We start from the raw sequence: 21,326 nt of genomic DNA, 5'->3' as shown, positions 1-21,326 counted from the left end.
TACTTCCCACAGTTGTGTCAAGTTGGCTGGATGTCCTTTGGGTGGTGGACCATTCTTGATACACACTGAAAACTGTTGTGCGTGAAAAACCCAGCAGCGTTGCAGTTCTTGACACACTCAAACCGGTGTACCTGGCACCTACTACCATACTTCGTTCAAGGACACAAATCTTTTGTCTTGACCATTCACCCTCTGAATGGCATAGAAAAACAATCTATGTCTCAATTGTCTCTTTAACCCGTCTCCTCCCCTTCATCTACACTGATTTAAGTGGATTTAACAAGTGGCATCAATAAGGGATCATAGCTTTCACCTGGATTCACCTGGTCAGTCTATGTCATGGAAAGACCAGGTGTTTCTAATGTTTTGTATATGACACCAATCTTAATGACTTGATTGGAGGTACACAACACACTCCCTGCCTCTCGTCGTGAGCCGTCTGTCTGTTACCAAGAATATGGCATCACTTCCGTCTCATAAATCAGAGAATCAGGGAGGAATGTGGAGAACGCGGAGGATAATGAAGAGAGAGTTGAGAGTTCAGGGAAGAATGTTGCGTTCCCAGAAAGTGGAATTGAGAACAAGAAAATAAGGGTGGAGCTTCTTCCTGTTCACTCTCTCCAAATTCACCTGTGCTTACGCGATATGATCTCCGTGTTCCCGCAAATCTACAATGACGTTACACAAATATGACTGGCAGCCTCATTGACCAATCGTAGCACTGATTTTTGTTATAATGCCATTGATTGGCTAGCTAAATGGAAGGCGGAACCCACACGTGATGTTCACATCTCCAGGTTGGTACCTAACAAGTAGCCACATTGTAAACTCACAGCAAGTCACTTCTTCTCAGGTTAAAAGATAGATCGCTAATTCAGCCTAATGCTCTTTCTACGTGTTTTTGATCTCATTTATGTAAAGATTTGGAATGGTAGACTCAGTAATTCCAGTTTAGCCATAAACCTTTTTCTGATGTGATTTCATTCCTTCGCATTTCATCACTGAATGATCTAGCTAACGTCGCCCATATAGCTAATGTCTCACATTGCATTCATCCAAGCTAGTGTACTATCAACAGGCTTGCTATATTAGCCAGCCCTAGATGCGAGGGAAATGAATCATTTTACAAATATAAAGGCCATTAGGTAGGTTGAACTACTGGGAAGAGCTAGCCAGCTAGATAACTAACTGGGGAAGAGCTAGATAACTGGAGAAGAGCTAGCCAGCTACATAACTAACTGGGGAGAGCTAACCAGCTAGATAACTAACTGGAGAAGAGCTAGCCAGCTAGATAACTACCTGGAGAAGAGCTAGCCAGCTAGATAACTAACTGGAGAAGAGCTAGCCAGCTAGATAACTACCTGGAGAAGAGCTAGCCAGCTAGATAACTACCTGGAGAAGAGCTAGCCAGCTAGATAACTACCTGGAGAAGAGCTAGATAACTGGGGAAGAGCTAGCTAGCTAGATAACTAACTGGGGAGAGCTAGCCAGCTAGATAACTACCTGGGGAAGAGCTAGCCAGCTAGATAACTACCTGGAGAAGAGCTAGCCAGCTAGATAACTACCTGGAGAAGAGCTAGCCAGCTAGATAACTACCTGGAGAAGAGCTAGCCAGCTAGATAACTACCTGGAGAAGAGCTAGCCAGCTAGATAACTACCTGGAGAAGAGCTAGATAACTGGGGAAGAGCTAGCTAGCTAGATAACTAACTGGGGAGAGTGTGAGGATCTGTGTTTATGCATTATAGCCCGCCACCATATCATTTGTGATTGAATATTGTTTGCTGCATCTGCCTTGTGTGTGTGTGTGTGTCAAGATTGAGCAACATAGTGTGACTTGCTGCAAAGCTGTGGTTAATCTGGGGAGGGGATGGGTGCACATCTCGAAGCTTAGTAGAAATGGAAGAACACTGGACAGTACCATAAAAGGGACTGAGAAAGTGTAGCAACTGGGGTGCGGTACAAGACAGATCTAATCTACTCAACGACAAGATGCAGACATCTGGGGACCAGCCTGGGCGCCAACGCCAATGATAGGCCAGTAAGTCTAAACCACACTGAGTCTCTACTCTGACAGGCCGGCTCGGGAAGCAGGAACTACTACTGTCAGAGTATTAAAGAAGATACCGTTAGGGTGTTGGCCAGTTCTCTGCTTTACCCTGCGTGGTGATACATTAAACATGATACAGACAGGAAACAGCTGAGTGTAGTTAACAGAGAGAGAATAGTTTCATTAAACATGATACAGACAGGAAACAGCTGAGTAGTTATCGGAGGGAGAAGTTTCATTAAACATGATACAGACAGGAAACAGCTGAGTGTAGTTAAGAGGGAGAATAGTTTCATTAAACATGATACAGACAGGAAACAGCTGAGTGTAGTTAACAGAGGGAGAATAGTTTCATTAAACATGATACAGACAGGAAACAGCTGAGTGTAGTTAACAGAGGGAGAGTAGTTTCATTAAACATGATACAGACAGGAAACAGCTGAGTGGTTATCAGAGGGAGAATAGTTTCATTAAACATGATACAGACAGGAAACAGCTGAGTGTAGTTAACAGAGGGAGAGTAGTTTCATTAAACATGATACAGACAGGAAACAGCTGAGTGGTTATCAGAGGGAGAATAGTTTCATTAAACATGATACAGACAGGAAACAGCTGAGTGTAGTTAACAGAGGGAGAGTAGTTTCATTAAACATGATACAGACAGGAAACAGCTGAGTGGTTATCAGAGGGAGAATAGTTTCATTAAACATGATACAGACAGGAAACAGCTGAGTGGTTATCAGAGGGAGAATAGTTTCATTAAACATGATACAGACAGGAAACAGCTGAGTGGTTATCAGAGGGAGAATAGTTTCATTAAACATGATACAGACAGGAAACAGCTGAGTGTAGTTAACAGAGGGAGAATAGTTTCATTAAACATGATACAGACAGGAAACAGCTGAGTAGTTATCAGAGGGAGAATAGTTTCATTAAACATGATACAGACAGGAAACAGCTGAGTGTAGTTAACAGAGGGAGAATAGTTTCATTAAACATGATACAGACAGGAAACAGCTGAGTAGTTATCAGAGGGAGAGTAGTTTCATTAAACATGATACAGACAGGAAACAGCTGAGTAGTTAACAGAGGGAGAATAGTTTCATTAAACATGATACAGACAGGAAACTGCCAAAACAATAGTTTACAGTTGAGTAAATGAGGGATAAAGTATATTGAAAGCAAGTGATTCAACACAGGTGTGGTTCCTGAGTTAATTAAGCAATTAACATCCCATCATGCTTGGTGTCATGTATAACAATGCTGTGCAGGATATTATTTTGGTTACCATGGCTACGCCCCCATAGGATGACAAAGCCCTCATCCACAGGGCACGAGTATCCTGAATGGTTTGATGAGCATGAAAACGATGTGAACCATATGCCATGGCCGTCTCAGTCACCAGATCTCAACCCAAATGGATCTGGATGGTATTGCATCCCTCATTCAGACACTTGTACAAATCTATGCATCACTGAAGCTGTTCTGGCTCGTGGTGACCCAACGCCCTATTAAGACACTAGGTTGGTGTGTTATTATTTTGGGCAGTTACCTGTAGATCCACACGTTATTGTCTATATCATGCAGAATTGTCATCTCATCGTAACTTAGGAAGCTCATTTTATAATACAGACGTGGGTGCTTTCTATCCCAGGTAGTGGGTGCTTTCTATCCCAGGTAGTGGGTGCTTTCTATCCCAGGTAGTGGGTGATTTCTATCCCAGGTAGTGGGTGCTTTCTATCCCAGGTAGTGGGTGATTTCTATCCCAGGTAGTGGGTGCTTTCTATCCCAGGTAGTGGGTGATTTCTATCCCAGGTAGTGGGTGCTTTCTATCCCAGGTAGTGGGTGATTTCTATCCCAGGTAGTGGGTGCTTTCTATCCCAGGTAGTGGGTGATTTCTATCCTAGGTAGTGGGTGATTTCTATCCCAGGTAGTGGGTGCTTTCTATCCCAGGTAGTGGGTGATTTCTATCCCAGGTAGTGGGTGATTTCTATCCCAGGTAGTGGGTGATTTCTATCCCAGGCAGTTGCTAAAAAGAAATCTGGTAACTTTCCCAAAACCCGGTTTGAATATTCCCGGGAACCATGAGGGCATAAGCAGGAAATCAGGACATCTCCAACCAGGAGTTCTGGAAAACCTGGGGAAAGTTACTGGATTTGTTGCAGCCCTAGTCCCAGGGAACTGGACTGTTCCACTGTTCACATGTTATTCAACAGATCGCAGTCTTCCACTTAGACCACAAGTAGTTGAGTGACGTGTTAGTAGAGTGGTGGAACCTGTACACCCCTGTGTAAACTGTGGCTGTCTTCACTACAATTGTCTCAATACAAGTACCATATTTTCGCTTTTTTGCTAATCCATGCAGGTTTGTCATCTGATTTGTAAAGGACTCTGGCGGAGATAGAGGCGACCATACTCCAGGGCAAGGTATTTCCCTGCATCCAGGTTACGACCTGCTACCAGCAGGAACATAGAGCACTCCATGTCAGTGTCAATAAGTCATGACGGCACACATCCCTCACGGTTGAGACGAGCACAGGGTTAAGCTGGATGGAGAACATGTTGTGATGTTAAGGACCTTGCTCAAGGGCTCAACAGTAGGGGAATATCTTTAGGCTGTGAACCCAGCAGCCCTTCAGTTGCCAGATCAAATCCCTCCTTCCCCCCCCCCCCCCCCAGCAGCTGGTCCAGGATTCAACTCCTATGAGGAGTGGAGAAGTCCTATTCACCATAAACATATCTACTGGAGTAACTTCCTGTCAGAGAGACTGATTAGAGGGTTAGACAAGAGGCCCTGGGCCAATGGGAGGTCACGGGTGAGGGCTTAGGGGTCAGAGAGTGGGCCAGTTCGTTTAACATGGCCCGGTGCCCCGGGTGCGGTGAGTTTGCACATTTTAGACCATTCTATTGGTCCTTAAGTGAACTCTCCACCCACCCGGGGCACTGGGCCATGCAAAACAAACTGCCTCAGTAAGAGGGAAAGTTAGACATGAAGATTCAACTCGAACCACATAGTAAGGATGCCTTCATGAAAATGCATATAACACATGTCCGATGCAGCAGTGGTGAGGAAAAACTGTTTTCAATGGATAAGTCTTTGCAACTTTTCTGACGGACAGCGCAACAGTGCCAGGGCCTCCGACAAAGTGCCAGGGCCTCCCGACACAGTGCCAGGGCCTCCCGACACAGTGCCAGGGCTTCCGACACAGTGCCGGGGCTTCCCGACACAGTGCCGGGGCCTCTCGACACAGTGCCAGGGCCTCCCGACACAGTGCTAGGGCTTCCGACACAGTGCCGGGGCTTCCGACACAGTGCCGGGGCTTCCCGACACAGTGCCGGGGCCTCTCGACACAGTGCCAGGGCCTCCGACAAAGTGCCAGGGCCTCCCGACACAGTGCCAGGGCTTCCGACACAGTGCCAGGGCCTCCCGACACAGTGCCAGGGCTTCCGAAACAGTGCCGGGGCTTCCGAAACAGTGCCGGGGCCTCTCGACACAGTGCCGGGGCCTCCCGACACAATGCCAGGGCTTCTCGACACAGTGCCAGTGTTATCAGGTGAACGACAGCAGGCAGTGTTATCAGGTGAACGACAGCAGGCAGTGTTATCAGGTGAACGACAGCAGGCAGTGTTATCAGGTGAACGACAGCGGACAGTGTTATCAGGTGAACGACAGCAGACAGTGTTATCAGGTGAACGACAGCGGGCAGTGTTATCAGGTGAACGACAGCAGGCAGTGTTATCAGGTGAACGACAGCGGACAGTGTTATCAGGTGAACGACAGCAGACAGTGTTATCAGGTGAACGACAGCGGGCAGTGTTATCAGGTGAACGACAGCGGGCAGTGTTATCAGGTGAACGACAGCGGTCAGTGTTATCAGGTGAACGACAGCAGACAGTGTTATCAGGTGAACGACAGCGGGCAGTGTTATCAGGTGAACGACAGCGGTCAGTGTTATCAGGTGAACGACAGCGGACAGTGTTATCAGGTGAACGACAGCAGACAGTGTTATCAGGTGAACGACAGCGGGCAGTGTTATCAGGTGAACGACAACGGTCAGTGTTATCAGGTGAACGACAGCAGACAGTGTTATCAGGTGAACGACAGCGGGCAGTGTTATCAGGTGAACGACAGCGGGCAGTGTTATCAGGTGAACGACAGGGGGCAGTGTTATCAGGTGAACGACAGCGGTCAGTGTTATCAGGTGAACGACAGCGGCCAGTGTTATCAGGTGACCGACAGCGGCCAGTGTTATCAGGTGAACGACAGCAGGCAGTGTTATCAGGTGAACGACAGCAGGCAGTGTTATCAGGTGAACGACAGCGGCCAGTGTTATCAGGTGAACGACAGCAGGCAGTGTTATCAGGTGAACGACAGCGGGCAGTGTTATCAGGTGAACGACAGCGGGCAGTGTTATCAGGTGAACGACAGCGGTCAGTGTTATCAGGTGAACGACAGCAGGCAGTGTTATCAGGTGAACGACAGCGGGCAGTGTTATCAGGTGAACGACAGCAGGCAGTGTTATCAGGTGAACGACAGCAGGCAGTGTTATCAGGTGAACGACAGGGGGCAGTGTTATCAGGTGAACGACAGCGGTCAGTGTTATCAGGTGAACGACAGCGGGCAGTGTTATCAGGTGAACGACAGCGGCCAGTGTTATCAGGTGACCGACAGCGGCCAGTGTTATCAGGTGAACGACAGCAGGCAGTGTTATCAGGTGAACGACAGCAGGCCAGTGTTATCAGGTGAACGACAGCAGGCCAGTGTTATCAGGTGAACGACAGCAGGCCAGTGTTATCAGGTGAACGACAGCGGCCAGTGTTATCAGGTGAACGACAGCAGGCAGTGTTATCAGGTGAACGACAGCAGGCAGTGTTATCAGGTGAACGACAGCAGGCAGTGTTATCAGGTGAACGACAGCAGGCAGTGTTATCAGGTGAACGACAGCAGACAGTGTTATCAGGTGAATATGGAGAGATACTTCGCTTTGGGAAGGGTAAAGCATTCACCCTCTCAATTTCCCCAAAATATCTCCTCTCCATTCCTTATTGCGCACCAAGTTTGAGTTGGATATAGAGGTACTCAGGTTTGGGAAGGGTGACCCATTCACCCTACCAATTCCCATAAAAGCCTTCTCTGGTCCCGGTCTGCTCCAGCAGCAGCACCAGTTCTCCTCGGTCGCCTCGACTCCGGCTCTGCAACCAAGCAGCTCCAGGCTCACATAAGATGGCGTGCTGCTTCTGGTACAAGCAACTCCCAAGTCCCAGTCAGTGACGTGTCAACTGATTACTGCTGTGATCAACAGGGGGGAGAGTTACCAGGGGGGAAAAAGAGGAATGCACCTTATATTTGTCTGGGTGAAACCCATACCAGGTGAATTAGGTTCTGGTCATATAATGCAATGTATGGAGGAAGCTTCAAATAGATACATAGTCAATATAATAATAGATACATAGTCAATATAATAATAGATACATAGTCAATATAATGATAGATACATAGTCAATATAATGATAGATACATAGTCAATATAATAATAGATACATAGTCAATATAATAATAGATACATAGTCAATATAATAATAGATAATCAATATCTAGGAGTCAGATAAGGCCTATATCACAGCGTCCAGAAAGTCACCATTAGACTTGCCACCTTTCGGACTGAATACGTTGGTAGAGGCAACCGTTTTGGATTAAATATATAATTTAAATCACTCTCAAGTGCACATTTCCGTCCATTAAGAAAGCATTCTGCCAATGGTAACATCTTTCCAAACCCGAATCTCAGAGTTATATTTAACCCGGGGTCAGCAACTTGGTTGCTCGGCAACAACAGCGCAGCTGTTGGCTAACGTTAGCTTGCTTGTCCACTCAGTGTAGTGCACTATGTAGGGAATTAGGGTGCCAACTGAGGAAAAGCCTTAGTCTTATCATCATATCAGGATTTGTCATGTTGGAGAAAGTTTAATTTGTTATTTCTAAGAGAAATGGTTTGTTAGAATGTGGAACCTGTTTGTCAGAGATAGGGTGTGAGTTGGGATTTGTACTAAGGGCCCTGGTCAAAAGCAGTATATATGGAAAGGGGTGTGAGTTGGGATTTGTACTAAGGGCCCTGGTCAAAAGCAGTATATATGGAAAGGGGTGTGAGTTGGGACTCAGAGATAGGATGGTGTCTGACAAGCAGCTCGGCACGTAGAGAATAATCCCATTAATTGAGGAGGACTTGATGAAGATACAGCTTTATCTATCTTACAACACACACATCTTCATCACACACACACGTATTCTCATACACACACACACATCTTCATCATCACACACACACACGTATTCTCACACACACACGCACACACATCTTCATCATCACAGACACACGTATTCTCACACACACACACACATCTTCATCATCACACACACACACGTATTCTCATACACACACACACATCTTCATCATCACACACACACACGTAGCCTCACACACATACTCCTGTATCCTCCTCACAACAAATGGCTGTGTCTGTTTGTCAACAAATGGCCGTGTCTGTTTGTCAACAAATGGCCGTGTCTGTTTGTCAACAAATGGCCGTGTCTGTTTGTCAACAAATGGCCTTGTCTGTTTGTCAACAAATGGCCATGTCTGTTTGTCAACAAATGGATGTGTCTGTTTGTCAACAAATGGCTGTGTCTGTTTGTCAACAAATGGCTGTGTCTGTTTCTCAACGTTCAGACAATGTCTCCAGAGATAGCTACACCCAAGTGATTGTCAGTCCATCTCCTGCCGAATGCCTTTCAGACCCAGGTCGAGTCCCAAATGGCACCCCATGCCTTATATAGTGCACTACCTTTGACCACAGCCTAAATGGCCCTGGTCAACAGTAGTGTACTATCAAGGGAATAGGGAACCATTTGAAACGCACTCATTCTTTGTCCCCAGGACAGAATCAGCAATCTCTCACACAATAATCATGTAAATCTTTGTCCCCGGGACAGAATCAACCGTCTCTCACACAATAATCATGTTAAACGGTTTGAAGCATGACATGATTTGTATTGAATAACAGTTTTGATAAGGAGTTGATTGAAAACATAAACCTCATGGAGTTTGTATATTCTAATAGCCTACTGTCTGATCATAGAGGTGTTGATGCAGGGATGTTGTGTTGGCGCCATCAAGTGGGATGTAGTGAAATGACAGGTGAAAAATGTTATTTCGCTTCGACAACATCAATAGCTCTCTTAAATCTCTTGCAGGTCTATAAGGGACATATACTAATGCATTTATGCTTTGAAGAAGAAAAAAAAAGGTTTAGAGATATAACCAATTGTGATTAAATATTTCAGATTCACATTTGCACTCATCCACAAAGTAACGCTACATAAGATCGTGTGTCCACTCTGCGTAATGAAAGTAGCCGTACAACCATCAAATGTTAATTCAAGTATATCTATTCTTTTGTATTCTCCTATGTGTATTGTATTCCACGACAGCTACAGCGTCTCTGGCATTGTGGTGTGGTTGAGGGTGGGCTAGTTCTATCTGCAGTCCTCCATCTGCCATATGCTGGTGTGGGACAATAGAAGCCTGACTCCTTAGTTAACGGACTTCCAACCGTGTCTCTCTCAAAAATCTATTGTCATAGATTAGATACCTCTTTAGTGTTATACAGAGCAGTATATAAACAGGCATTTATAATGTGTTTAATGTGTCATGTATTTTACGGAACAGAAGTGTATATTAAGAGGCGTTTTTGGTCCCTAAATAAAAGAAGAACCGTTGTGTTCTGAAGCTGTATTCAGGTAATTAGTTAAATACAGAACACCTTCACGATATGTTGTTGCTGGGGATTCATGTTTTTTTTTTATCTCAAAGTTGTTTTAGTAAACATGTTTACCTTGGCATGCTATGCAAGCTGAGTCCCCCTACGAACACACACACACACACACACACACACACACAGATAGACACACCACCACCAACACCACTCGCAACCCCTGCAGAGTGCGACAGATCAGACACCAGTGCCCCTTCTTATAGACTATCTATGGCTACCATTAAGTCTTCACTTAGTGTGTAACTAGGGACACACTCTGACACCACCTCACCCTGAAGCTAAAACCACAACTCTCTTCATTACCTTCACCACCTGCAGACCACGGCCAGACCACCTTAAATTAAAGGCTTTAAATTAACACTTGTAGGCTATTAGTGGAACGTTTTTTTGGAGGTATGAGTAATAATTGATATTACTAAACTGCAGGTTTAATACATCCATTACGTCTGTGTCTGTATTCTTTCCCTACATTAAATTGAGACATGGTTTATTTATCTAATCCAGAAGGAAGGTCTCCTGCTACCAGCTCTCACAGTCTCACATCCGAATGAGATGTTCATCCGTATTTCTCAAAACTCAAATTTCGAAGTCGTTCCAAAACATAACATTTCGAAGTGATTTAAGGTTAAGTTTAGGCATTACCTATGAATTGCTAATGTTATGGGGTAAATTCAGGCATTAACTGCAAATTCGTAATGTTAGGCATGAACTGCGATTGGTTAAGGTAAGGGTTAAGGTTTGCGATAGACTTAAAACAAAAAATATAAAAAACAATCCTTTGGAGATGCTTACGCCCCCGTCCATAACGTCCTGGCAAAACCGGTCACCGAAACCCAGCTGAAGGTAACTGCTCACTGTTGCTCCTCGACCTGCTATAGGAGTATGAGGCTGTAGCACATAATGACGGCGTAATTACTCACAGTAAACTGTTCTGTTCCTGACTAATAGTTGGGTCAATTAGCCCGCTACCACAGATACCGTTGATCTAATGAGCCGGTAGGCTCCTTACTTCCCATCCCTAAATGAGACTACTAATTTTGGCTAATGTGGTTGCAACCCTGGCATTAGACGTCACACACGACATCAACGTCCACCTCTCTACTCCATGTCACCTCCGTAGCTTGGGGTGGACCGGGGTTTAATGATAGGGCCGAGAAATCAAACATCAAGGGGTATATTTGGACAGTCAGTCCCCTGTTCCTCAGACAGGCGGACACTGTTTTTCCCCCTGCACCTCTGTGTCTATGTGATATTGTCTATTGTGTGAAAAGTGGAAGCATTTGATTATATAACGAGTCTTTAATTAAAAGAGAGTCGTGAAGGAGAGAGACACAATGCGGGTGCGCGCGCCTGGGCGGTTGGCCGGGTGTAGTGTGTTTGGCACGGTCCTCTCCAGCTCGGCTCCACTCCACTGCACCGGGAGAAAGGAGCTGTCTCAGACCCCTGCTCTGGTCTCCAGTGACGGAACGTGTGCTGTTTATCTTGGCTAAATGAACCATGATTTGTTGTTGGAAATCGTTCTCAGCAGGTAAGGTCTGTTCATGGTCCAGTTAACGAATTAGGGTAGTCGGTTGCGTAATTAGGCCTTCCACACCTGCAGTCAATCGTTAATGCAAAGCAGATAAAACAATATTAAAAACAGCCAATCAACACCTTGGAAATTCGAATCATAAAACAACAGTGGAATACACTTCAATGGAAATTAATCGAATCAAGTTGAAGGAAAATAGTTTAGTTTACGTGAGGAGTGGGGTCATAATGAAGTCGGCCTATTTGAATCATACAATCAAGATTAATTGAATAAACTAATTCATTTCAAGAGTTTATTTGCCACCGGGGGGGCAATTCCCGACCCGAGGTAAGCCATGTAAATATAACTTAATTCCCTTTTTATGCACTTTTCTCTCTAGGTAAGTGTTTCCCAAGCTTGATCCAGCAAATAAATAAATAAGTATTCTCGCTCCATAATAATCTCATCATGTAGACTAGCCTACCCCCACAGTATCAGAGCTGTTGGCTGGAGAGCACGTGCCAAGACCACAGTAGGCATGAAGAAAATATGTGCGTTCTCCCACCAGTGGTGTTTCCACCAAATCGTGTTGCAGATAAAAATGTATGTGTGATGAGGTAGTAATGTACTTTCCAAGATATGTCACTTTTAAAATACAGAATTCTGGCCTGTGTGATGCTTTTTGCATCATGTGATGCAAAATGTATCATATGGGACAGATTTAGGTTATTTGAAAGTTAAATATCTTGAACACTTGATTGCTGACATGCAAAAAAAAAATTGTAACTATATCAACAATAGACTAATGAAACAAACACCAAAATATAGTTTATTGGTGGAGTTTTACTTTAACTTTTCAAAAAATAAAAATCCAATGTTCAATGTGTGTCCATCACATTTTCAACTCTATAGCTTTGTCACAAACTGTTGTGTTAAATTGTAAATGTGCCTACTGTGGTCTTGGCACGTGCTCTCCAGCCAACAGCTCTCAGATACAGTGGGGGTAAGCTAGTCTACATGATGACATTATGGATAAGAGCGATAATGTTTTTATTTGTCAAAACGGCAGTCAAGCGTCGATCAAACTGAATTGGTCCACGCACACAGAGAGCGTGGTGTAGAAGGCGCAACAGCGTCTCTTCAACCTCAGGAGGCTGAAGAAATTCGGCTTGGCACCTAAAACCCTCACAAACCTCTACAGATACACAATTGAGAGCATCCTGTCGGGCTGTATCACCACTTAGTACGGCAACTGCACCGCCCGCAACCGCAGGGCTCTCCAGAGGGTGGAGCGGTCTGCCCAACGCGTCACCAGGGGCAAACTACCTTCCCTCCAGGACACCTACAGCACCCGATGTCACAGGAAGGACAAAAAGATCATCAAGGACAACAACCACCCGAGGCACTGCCTGTTCACACCCCCAATCATCCAGAAGGCGAGGTCAGTACAGGTGCATCAAAGCTGGGACAGAGAGACTGAAAAACAGCTTCTATCTCAAGGCCATCAGATTGTTTAATAGCCCTCACCAGCACGTAGAGGCTGCTGCCCTATATGGCAATAACATCTGCTAAACACGTGTATGTGACCGATTTAAAATTTGATTTGATCATCATATCACCAGAATAAGACCCTCGATACTTATTGGAAAGGAGCATCAAGCTCATCACTGTGCACGTTCACCACCCTGTGAAGTTCATCATACCTTATTTAATCTGTAGCCTAATTTAAACTGTTTCCCTAGTCGTAGTGGAAGTACCATGTCATCGCGTGACTCCAAGTTTACTTCGATATGATGGTTATTATTACTTGCGTACTATTGTTTGTACAGATGAATGTGGTACCTTCAGGCATTTGGAAATTTCTCCCAAGGATGAACTAGACTTGTGGAGGTCTACAAAATTTTTGATGATGTCTTGGCTGATTTCTTTTGATTTTCCCATGATGTCAAGCAAAGAGGCACTGAGTTTGAAGGTAGGCCTTGAAATACATCCACAGGTACACCTCCAATTGACTCATATGATGTCAATTTACCTTATCAGAAGCTTCTAAAGCCATGACATAATTTTCTGGAATTTTCCAAGCTGTTTAAAGGCACAGTCAACATAGTGTATGTAAACTTCTGACCCACTGGAATTGTGATACAGTGAATTATAAGTGAAATATTCTGTTAACAATTGTTGGAAAAATTACTTATAGTTTGTTAACAAGAGATTTGTGGAGTGGTTGAAAAGTTTTAACAAGTTTTAATGACTCCAACCTAAGTGTATGTAAACTTCTACTGTATCTGTTACTTGAACTCTGTGAAGCATTTCTTTGGGCTGCAATCTGAGGCTGGTAACTCTAATGAACTTATCCTCTGCAGCAGAGGTAACTCTGGGTCTTCCTTTCCTGTGGTGGTCCTCATGAGAGACAGTTTCATCATAGCGCTTGATGGTTTTTGCGACTGCACTTGAAGAAACTTGAAATGTTCCGTATTGACTGACCTTCATGTCTTAAAGTAATGACGGACTGCCGTTTCTCTTTGCTTATTTGAGCTGTCCTTGTCATAAAATTGATTTGGTGATTTACCAAATAGGGCTCTCTTCTGTATACTACCCCTACCTTGTCACAACACAACTGACTGGCTCAAACGCATTAAGGAGGAAATAAATTCCACATATTAACTTTTAACAAGGCACACCTGTTAATTGAAATGCATTCCAGGTGACTACCTCATGAAGCTGGTTGAGAGAATGCCAAGAGTGTGCATAGCTGTCATGATGGCAAAGTGCAGCTACTTTGAAGAATCTAAAATAAAACATATATTTTGATTTGTTTGACCTTTTTTTGGTTACTTCATGATTCCATATGTGTTATTTCATAGTTTTGATGTCTTTACTATTATTCTACAATGTAGGAAATAGTACAAATAAATATAAACCCTGCAATGAGTCGGTGTGTTCAAACTTTTGACTGGTACTGTACATGTCAACAGCAGTAATAGTGACCAGTAGCAGTATAAATAGATACTAATGGTAATATATACATGTCAACAACAGTAATAGTGACCAGTAGCAGGATAGATAGATACTAATGATAATGGTAATCAATAATCAATGGACAGCAGCGTAATGGAGTAAAGAATTTAATCAATAATCATTGTAGCAGCAGGGTAAGTTGTGACTGAGTGGGTAGAGACCTGTGGATGTGAATGGAGTCAGTGGGAGAGCAGTAGTTGTTCGTAATTTAACAGTCTTATTACCAGAGGATAATAATGGGCCCATCCTACAAGATAAAACTAGAATAAAAACTATTCAAGCGAGTTGGCGTCTTACCGGGACAGGGCTTGTTGTTAGGGTATGTTGGGGGTGGGGCTTGTTGTTAGGATACGGGGGGAGGGTACAGGGGGACTAGAGGTTGCCCTATGCCCTATTTTGACTCGCGTGTTTAAGTCAGCGATCATCTTTCACCACGACTTCTAAAGTTGACCTCGGTAATGTTCTCCTCACACCTCCCATGGTCTCCGCCTCCCCCGGCCTCCCCGCGGCAGATGGGGAGTGTAGCCGGGCGCCTCAGCCCACATTTCGGCAGGTCTGCAGGCTGTTGCGACCTGGCGGTTGGGAGGGCCTCGCCGGAGAGATGAAATATTCATGTGAGGCAGAGTGAATGGGCTCCCCGGGTGGAAGGAGCGTGCCTGGGTGTTGTTCAGGCCGGACTACTGGTCTCATTAGCCTGCTGACAGGGGAGCAGGTCATGGTGATTTACACAGTTTCTCTACAATCCAGGCCTACCGCCTGTCATGCACGCACACACAGCGCAAAAACACACACACGGAGGGCATGTCAACACACACAGCACAAAAACACACTCACAGAGCGCATGTCAACACACACAGCACAAAAACACACTCACAGAGCGCATGTCAACACACACAGCGGAAGTACACACTCACAGAGTTTTATAACCTATCAGACTGGATTATAGAGGCCTTGGCTATATGTTTTATAACCTATCAGACTGGATTCTAGAAGCCTTGGCTATATGTTTTATAACCTATCAGACTGGATTCTAGAAGCCTTGGCTATATTTTGTATAACCTATCAGACTGGATTCTAGAAGCCTTGGCTATATTTTGTATAACCTATCAGACAGGATTCTAGAGGCTATATGTCATTGTGGAGGCTACATGTCATTCTAGAAGCTACATGTCATTCTTGAGGCTACATGTCATTCTAGAGGCTACATGTCATTCTAGAGGCTACATGTCATTCTAGAGGCTACATGTCATTCTAGAGGCTATATGTCATTGTGGAGGCTACATGTCATTCTAGAAGCTACATGTCATTCTAGAGGCTACATGTCATTCTTGAGGCTACATGTCATTCCAGAGGCTACATGTCATTCCTGAGGCTACATGTCATTCCTGAGGCTACATGTCATTCCTGAGGCTACATGTCATTCTTGAGGCTACATGTCATTCCGGAGACTACATGTCATTCTGGAGACTACATGTCATTCCGGAGGCTACATGTCATTTTGGAGGCTACATGTCATTCTAGAAGTCACATGTCATTTTGGAGGCTACATGTCATTCTGGAGGCTACATGTCATTCTAGAGGCTACATGTCATTCTAGAGGCTACATGTCATTCAAGAAGCTACATGTCATTCTGAAGGCTACATGTCATTCTGGAGGCTACATGTCATTCTAGAAGCTACATGTCATTCTGGAGGCTACATGTCATTCTAGAGGCTACATGTCATTCTAGAGGCTTCATGTCATTCTAGAAGCTACATGTCATTCTAGAAGCTACATGTCATTCTAGAAGCTACATGTCATTCTAGAAGCTACATGTCATTCTAGAGGCTACATGTCATTCTAGAGGCTACATGTCATTCTGGAGGCTACATGTCATTCTGGAGGCAACATGTCATTCTAGAAGTCACATGTCATTCTAGAGGCTACATGTCATTCTGGAGGCTACATGTCATTCTAGAGGCTACATGTCATTCTAGAAGTCACATGTCATTCTAGATGCTACATGTCATTCAAGAAGTCACATGTCATTCTAGAGGCTACATGTCATTCAAGAAGTCACATGTCATTCTAGATGCTACATGTCATTCTAGAAGCTACATGTCATTCTGGAGGCTACATGTCATTCAAGAAGTCACATGTCATTCTAGAGGCTACATGTCATTCTCGTGCTTCTACACCTGCATTGCTTGCTGTTTGGGGTTTTAGGCTGCGTTTCTGTACAGCACTTTGATATATCAGCTGATGTGAGAAGGGCTTTATAAATACATTTGATTTGATATGTGTGGCTGTGTGTTTGTTTGCTTGATGCAGTATCCACCAGAGGAGGTTGGTGGCACCTTAATTTGGGAGGATGGGCTCCACAGTAGCCTATCCCACCTTATCATTTAGCGTTTTATGGAGGTCAAATAGACGCAGTCATCATCAATCACATTACCCGGTCAGCAACTCTCAAGGGGCTCTGATGCCTTGTGTCTTTCTAAAGGAGTCTTCCGTCAGACGGGGCTGTTGATGAAACGGCTGCTGCTATTCTAATGACTGATTAGTATCTCGGTAACAAACTATAAACAGTGTGAAAGTTAGACTCCATGCGAGGCAGCAGATGGGAGATGTGGGTGACTGTACGTCTGGCTATGTGACAGAGAGAGAGGGAGCGTGAGAGAGCGAGATAAACGGAGGCAGAGAGAGGGGGGGAGAGAGATGAGAGCGAGAGATTGTTGATGTTTTTTTTGTGTGTTCTCACTTTTGTTTGTTAATTTCACTTGCTTTGGCAATGTAAACACGTTTCCAATGCCAATAAATCCCCTTTGAATTGAATTAAATTAAATTGAGAGAGAGAGAGAGAGTGAGAGCCAAGGGACACCAGCTGATAGGTAGACTGAGTGAGGAGGTTTCACTTCACTCAAAGCGCCGCTATTAGATGTTATGAGGTTGGTTAAGGAGCCACGAACCGCTGACTGTTCTATGTGCCACTGTTGAAATGTATATACTGAAATAAAGTAGAATAGAGTACTGGATCAGACAGCGGCGATGGCGGGTATGATGGTTTTAATTGACATGGTGCATGGCCATAATAGGCTAGGCTACATGAGGAGGACGAAGATGGCGATTGTGATCTTCCTCATCGTCAGTCACCATTTTTGGTTAAATAAATTACTGATAATAAATTCATTATTTGTCATAATTATTATTATTAAAACATGAGCTGGCGCACACCCAGAGAAAATGATTATATGTAGAGGAGTTGACTGACGGAGAATAAAATATAACCTATGTAAATAAATTAAGTGAGTCGGGACACTCTATATACAAAGTCCCTGTAATTTATTTGCGGAACCCGCCAACGTTTCGGCATCACTGTGCCTTCTTCACCACCATCATCATCAGTGATTTTTATTAGCTTTTATCCAGAGCGACTAACAGTAAGTAGTGAGTGCGTGCATTTCCGTACTTTCCCCTATTGTCACCAAAAGCCCAAGCCAGTAGACGTTATGCTTGTATTCTCTAATATTGGCTCCTATAACTACTAAATGATTCATGGCTGTGGTTATACCTACCAGACCTGTAGTCAGACATATCTGTTATCAGTGATCCGGGTTGTGTCGGAGACAGGTGTGTCCATCTCCCTGCCCACCACCTGCCCACTTTTATTACCGCAAATAATCCACAGAGATTGTCAATTTTTACTGTTTATTTATTTTTCAGGTCTCCCTCTATGAGTCTTCTTCTCACTAGCCAATTCCGTTGCTTATCTGCACTAAATTATATTGTTAAGGGATAAGGATGTGGGTAAGTTTTTAACTGATGTTGGCAGCAACACAAACTAGAGGAAGATAAATATTCAGATGAAGTTTGGGGAGATGACGAGGCGAGTACTCCACAACACGGAGTCGTGTATTGGTTGTACTATTCATATACATAATTAATCTGTTTTTGTAGGTGAAACTGCCAAGATCTCAAAAAGTAGCCCTTAGAAAAAATGTGTATTCGATCAACATAAATTGTTCGTTTTTTTTCATGAGACCAAAAAGTATTTTTTTTCTGGAATACAATAAACACAAATACGCTCTAGTCGTGAGAATTAATTCGTTTTTTTAAAGTAAAAATAAAACTTTATTTTCTCCAAGAAAAAAATTAAACTTCTTCAGACAGAATAATAAATTACCTCAGATGACAAGTGAAGCTAAATGTCAATCAACATCACGATTGAGTTACAATGCACAATAGTTGCAGAAAATAAATGAAGATTGCCCCCAATTGTTTTTCTTTTGTGGGGAAGACGCAACCATTCGCTATTGGCTGTGCGATCCAACCCTGTGTGCCTCCTAGGGCGGGGTTGGGTGGAGGGGGATTTAGTACTAAAGGATCGGCCAGGATCCAGAGGTGACAGCCAGGAGATTGTGTCACAAGTGAGTCAACTCTTAGCGCCGTCCTTGGAGTTTGGAGACACATTCGCAGCGCTGTCCAAACCTGGTTTTGGTGGAATTCTTTAGATTTCACCTTTTTTTGGTGGGGGGGGGCTCTGAATCTCCTCATAATTCTCCAACTAACTCTTACCGCTGTCCTTGAATATTCAAGAGACGTTCCACTGCTGTACAAATATTAGTTATAGAGCGAAATAACTCTCCAAAAGCTCTCCAACCGAATCGTGGATGTCTGTAGCGGTTATGGCAGCGAAAACAGAACTGTCCGGCTGGCCAGACTTCTCAGCTGAGGACTTCCCTCTGTTAGAACAGTCGAAACTGGGACATGTCGGATCCAGAACCTGGGTGACATCATCTCCAGGAGGAGGACAGTCTCCATACTCACCCAGAGATACGGGCCATTACGCACACAGCGGCTCCATGGATCTCTCACTGGAGAAACTCATGTCGGTGAGTAAACTAACGGACAATGGTGTCAGGATAGAGATGGACCTGGATACAGTACAGGCGGACCAGGGAGAAGGAGGAAACCGTAAGCAGAAACGCCGGCGCGTCGCGGCTAACGCTCGGGAGAGGCGAAGGATGCACGGGCTGAACAAGGCGTTTGACACGTTGCGGAGCGTGATCCCGTCCAACAATAATAAATTGTCCAAGTACGACACTCTCCAGATGGCTCAGATCTACATCCAGGAGCTTTCGGAGCTGCTCACTGGGGTGGTGAAGCCAGAGGGTCGGGGAGGTTCGGGGAGTGGGTGCACCTCTCCGCTGGGGTCTTTCTCTCCAGAGCCCCGGGAAGGTGGTGGCGGGATGACTGGGATCAGCTCAAGCCTGCAGGACTCCACCTCCCCGCAGCCCCAGAACAGGAGACTGATCGGAGATCAGGAGAACACTGGAGGATCTGGTCACCTCATCATTCTGTCTGCGCCTAAATCTGATCTAGGATCGGAAAATAAGAGGGTGTCTAACACATCCAACGGGAGTGATGGAGAGTCGTCGCATTACAGTGATTTTGAGGACGGACAGGCCGGCAGACAGTGTTAAATTTAGAGACTGAATGACACAACAGGAACTCTTATAGGAGCCGTTTTAATATGGATTGTTTAATATTTGAAATAAACTGTCTTTGTTTTAGAATACATAATTACGGACACCAAATGGTTTAGATTGAGACGGTAGTCTATGCCTACTCTCCACTACATTTAGTCAAGAACACATTGGTCTCATCTTGCCATATGTATTATATATGGACACCAGGGTTGGGGTCAATTCCATGTTCAATTCCCGTCAGTTCAAGAAGTACACTGAAATTCGAATTAAAATCTCTTCAATGGCTTACCAATGGGGAAAAATTGGAATCTGAATGTCTCCCAAACCCTGTTTGTAGGCCACCTTGAAAAGTTCTGGGTTAGATTGAGATGGTAGTCTAGCCTACATTTTAGACAAGAACACGAATATCCCAGTGAGCAAAAGATGTCCCTTTAAAAAAATAACATTTAAAAAAAGATTGTAGTTATGAAACTGCAGTAAAAGTGCACTCTTTATTTCAATAAGGGCTTGAAAATGAGTATTTTACTCTTTTACATTTCATCATGCCATATTTATTTTTAAATATCGACACTGCTAAATAAAAAGAGGTAGCCTACTGTGTGATATTGTAGACTTTATTACGTATTTAAACAAGGCCTTGTTGTATGACTTCTCATGGGGGCTTTCTTTCCTTCCTTGCACTTTATTGACTAAATAAGTCTGGAACATTTGGTTTCAATGTCTGGCTGCATTTATATAAAAAAAAAAGTTTTTTAAACATAACTACTTTGATATTTATGTATTGTTATTTTGGATTCTTGCAATATTCATTTTTGATGGAATAAATAAAGTTTAGTATTTGGTAGATACATATTTCGAATGTTTTTTTCCCTTCAATTTCTGCAGGATAATTCAGTCTTTGTCTGATTTAATTTCAACAGCTTTAACACTACTATGATACTCTTAGGTCAACTCAATATATTTGGTTTCAATATATTTTAATTTAATGCAAGAGATACATCCATAATATGTCAATGTTGAAATAGAAAAGCACACTTTACACTTTTGATGTAGGCCAACACTTTGAATGTTGGCCTACTGAGGGTATAACAGTCACCTCCCCGTGTCTTCTAGTTCTGATAGACCTGATAGACCTGATATAACAGTCACAAGTCACCTCCCCGTGTCTTCTAGTTCTGATAGACCTGATAGACCTGATATAACAGTCACAAGTCACCTCCCCGTGTCTTCTAGTTCTGATAGACCTGATATAACAGTCACAAGTCACCTCCCCGTGTCTTCTAGTTCTCATAGACCTGATAGACCTGATATAACAGTCACAAGTCACCTCCCCGTGTCTTCTAGTTCTGATAGACCTGATAGAACAGTCACAAGTCACCTCCCCGTGTCTTCTAGTTCTGATAGACCTGATAGAACAGTCACAAGTCACCTCCCCGTGTCTTCTAGTT

The 21,326-nt window shown here is 43.9% G+C and overlaps 1 protein-coding gene across 1 annotated transcript; it reads left to right on the top strand.

Moving 5' to 3' along the window:
- Positions 1-18,807: 18,807 nt before the first annotated feature.
- LOC139580245 (transcription factor Atoh1-like) lies at positions 18,808-20,726 on the top strand. Its single transcript, XM_071408798.1, has one exon. It carries the CDS (start codon positions 19,060-19,062, stop codon positions 19,870-19,872), a length of 813 nt encoding a protein of 270 aa, XP_071264899.1. The 5' UTR covers positions 18,808-19,059; the 3' UTR covers positions 19,873-20,726.
- The last annotated feature ends 600 nt before the right edge of the window (positions 20,727-21,326 follow it).

Source organism: Salvelinus alpinus, chromosome 7 (genome assembly GCF_045679555.1).
Source record: "Salvelinus alpinus chromosome 7, SLU_Salpinus.1, whole genome shotgun sequence".
Lineage (NCBI taxonomy): Eukaryota > Metazoa > Chordata > Actinopteri > Salmoniformes > Salmonidae > Salvelinus > Salvelinus alpinus.
The sequence above is the reverse complement of the archived record's forward strand: the minus strand, read 5'-3'. Positions and strand labels throughout refer to the sequence as shown.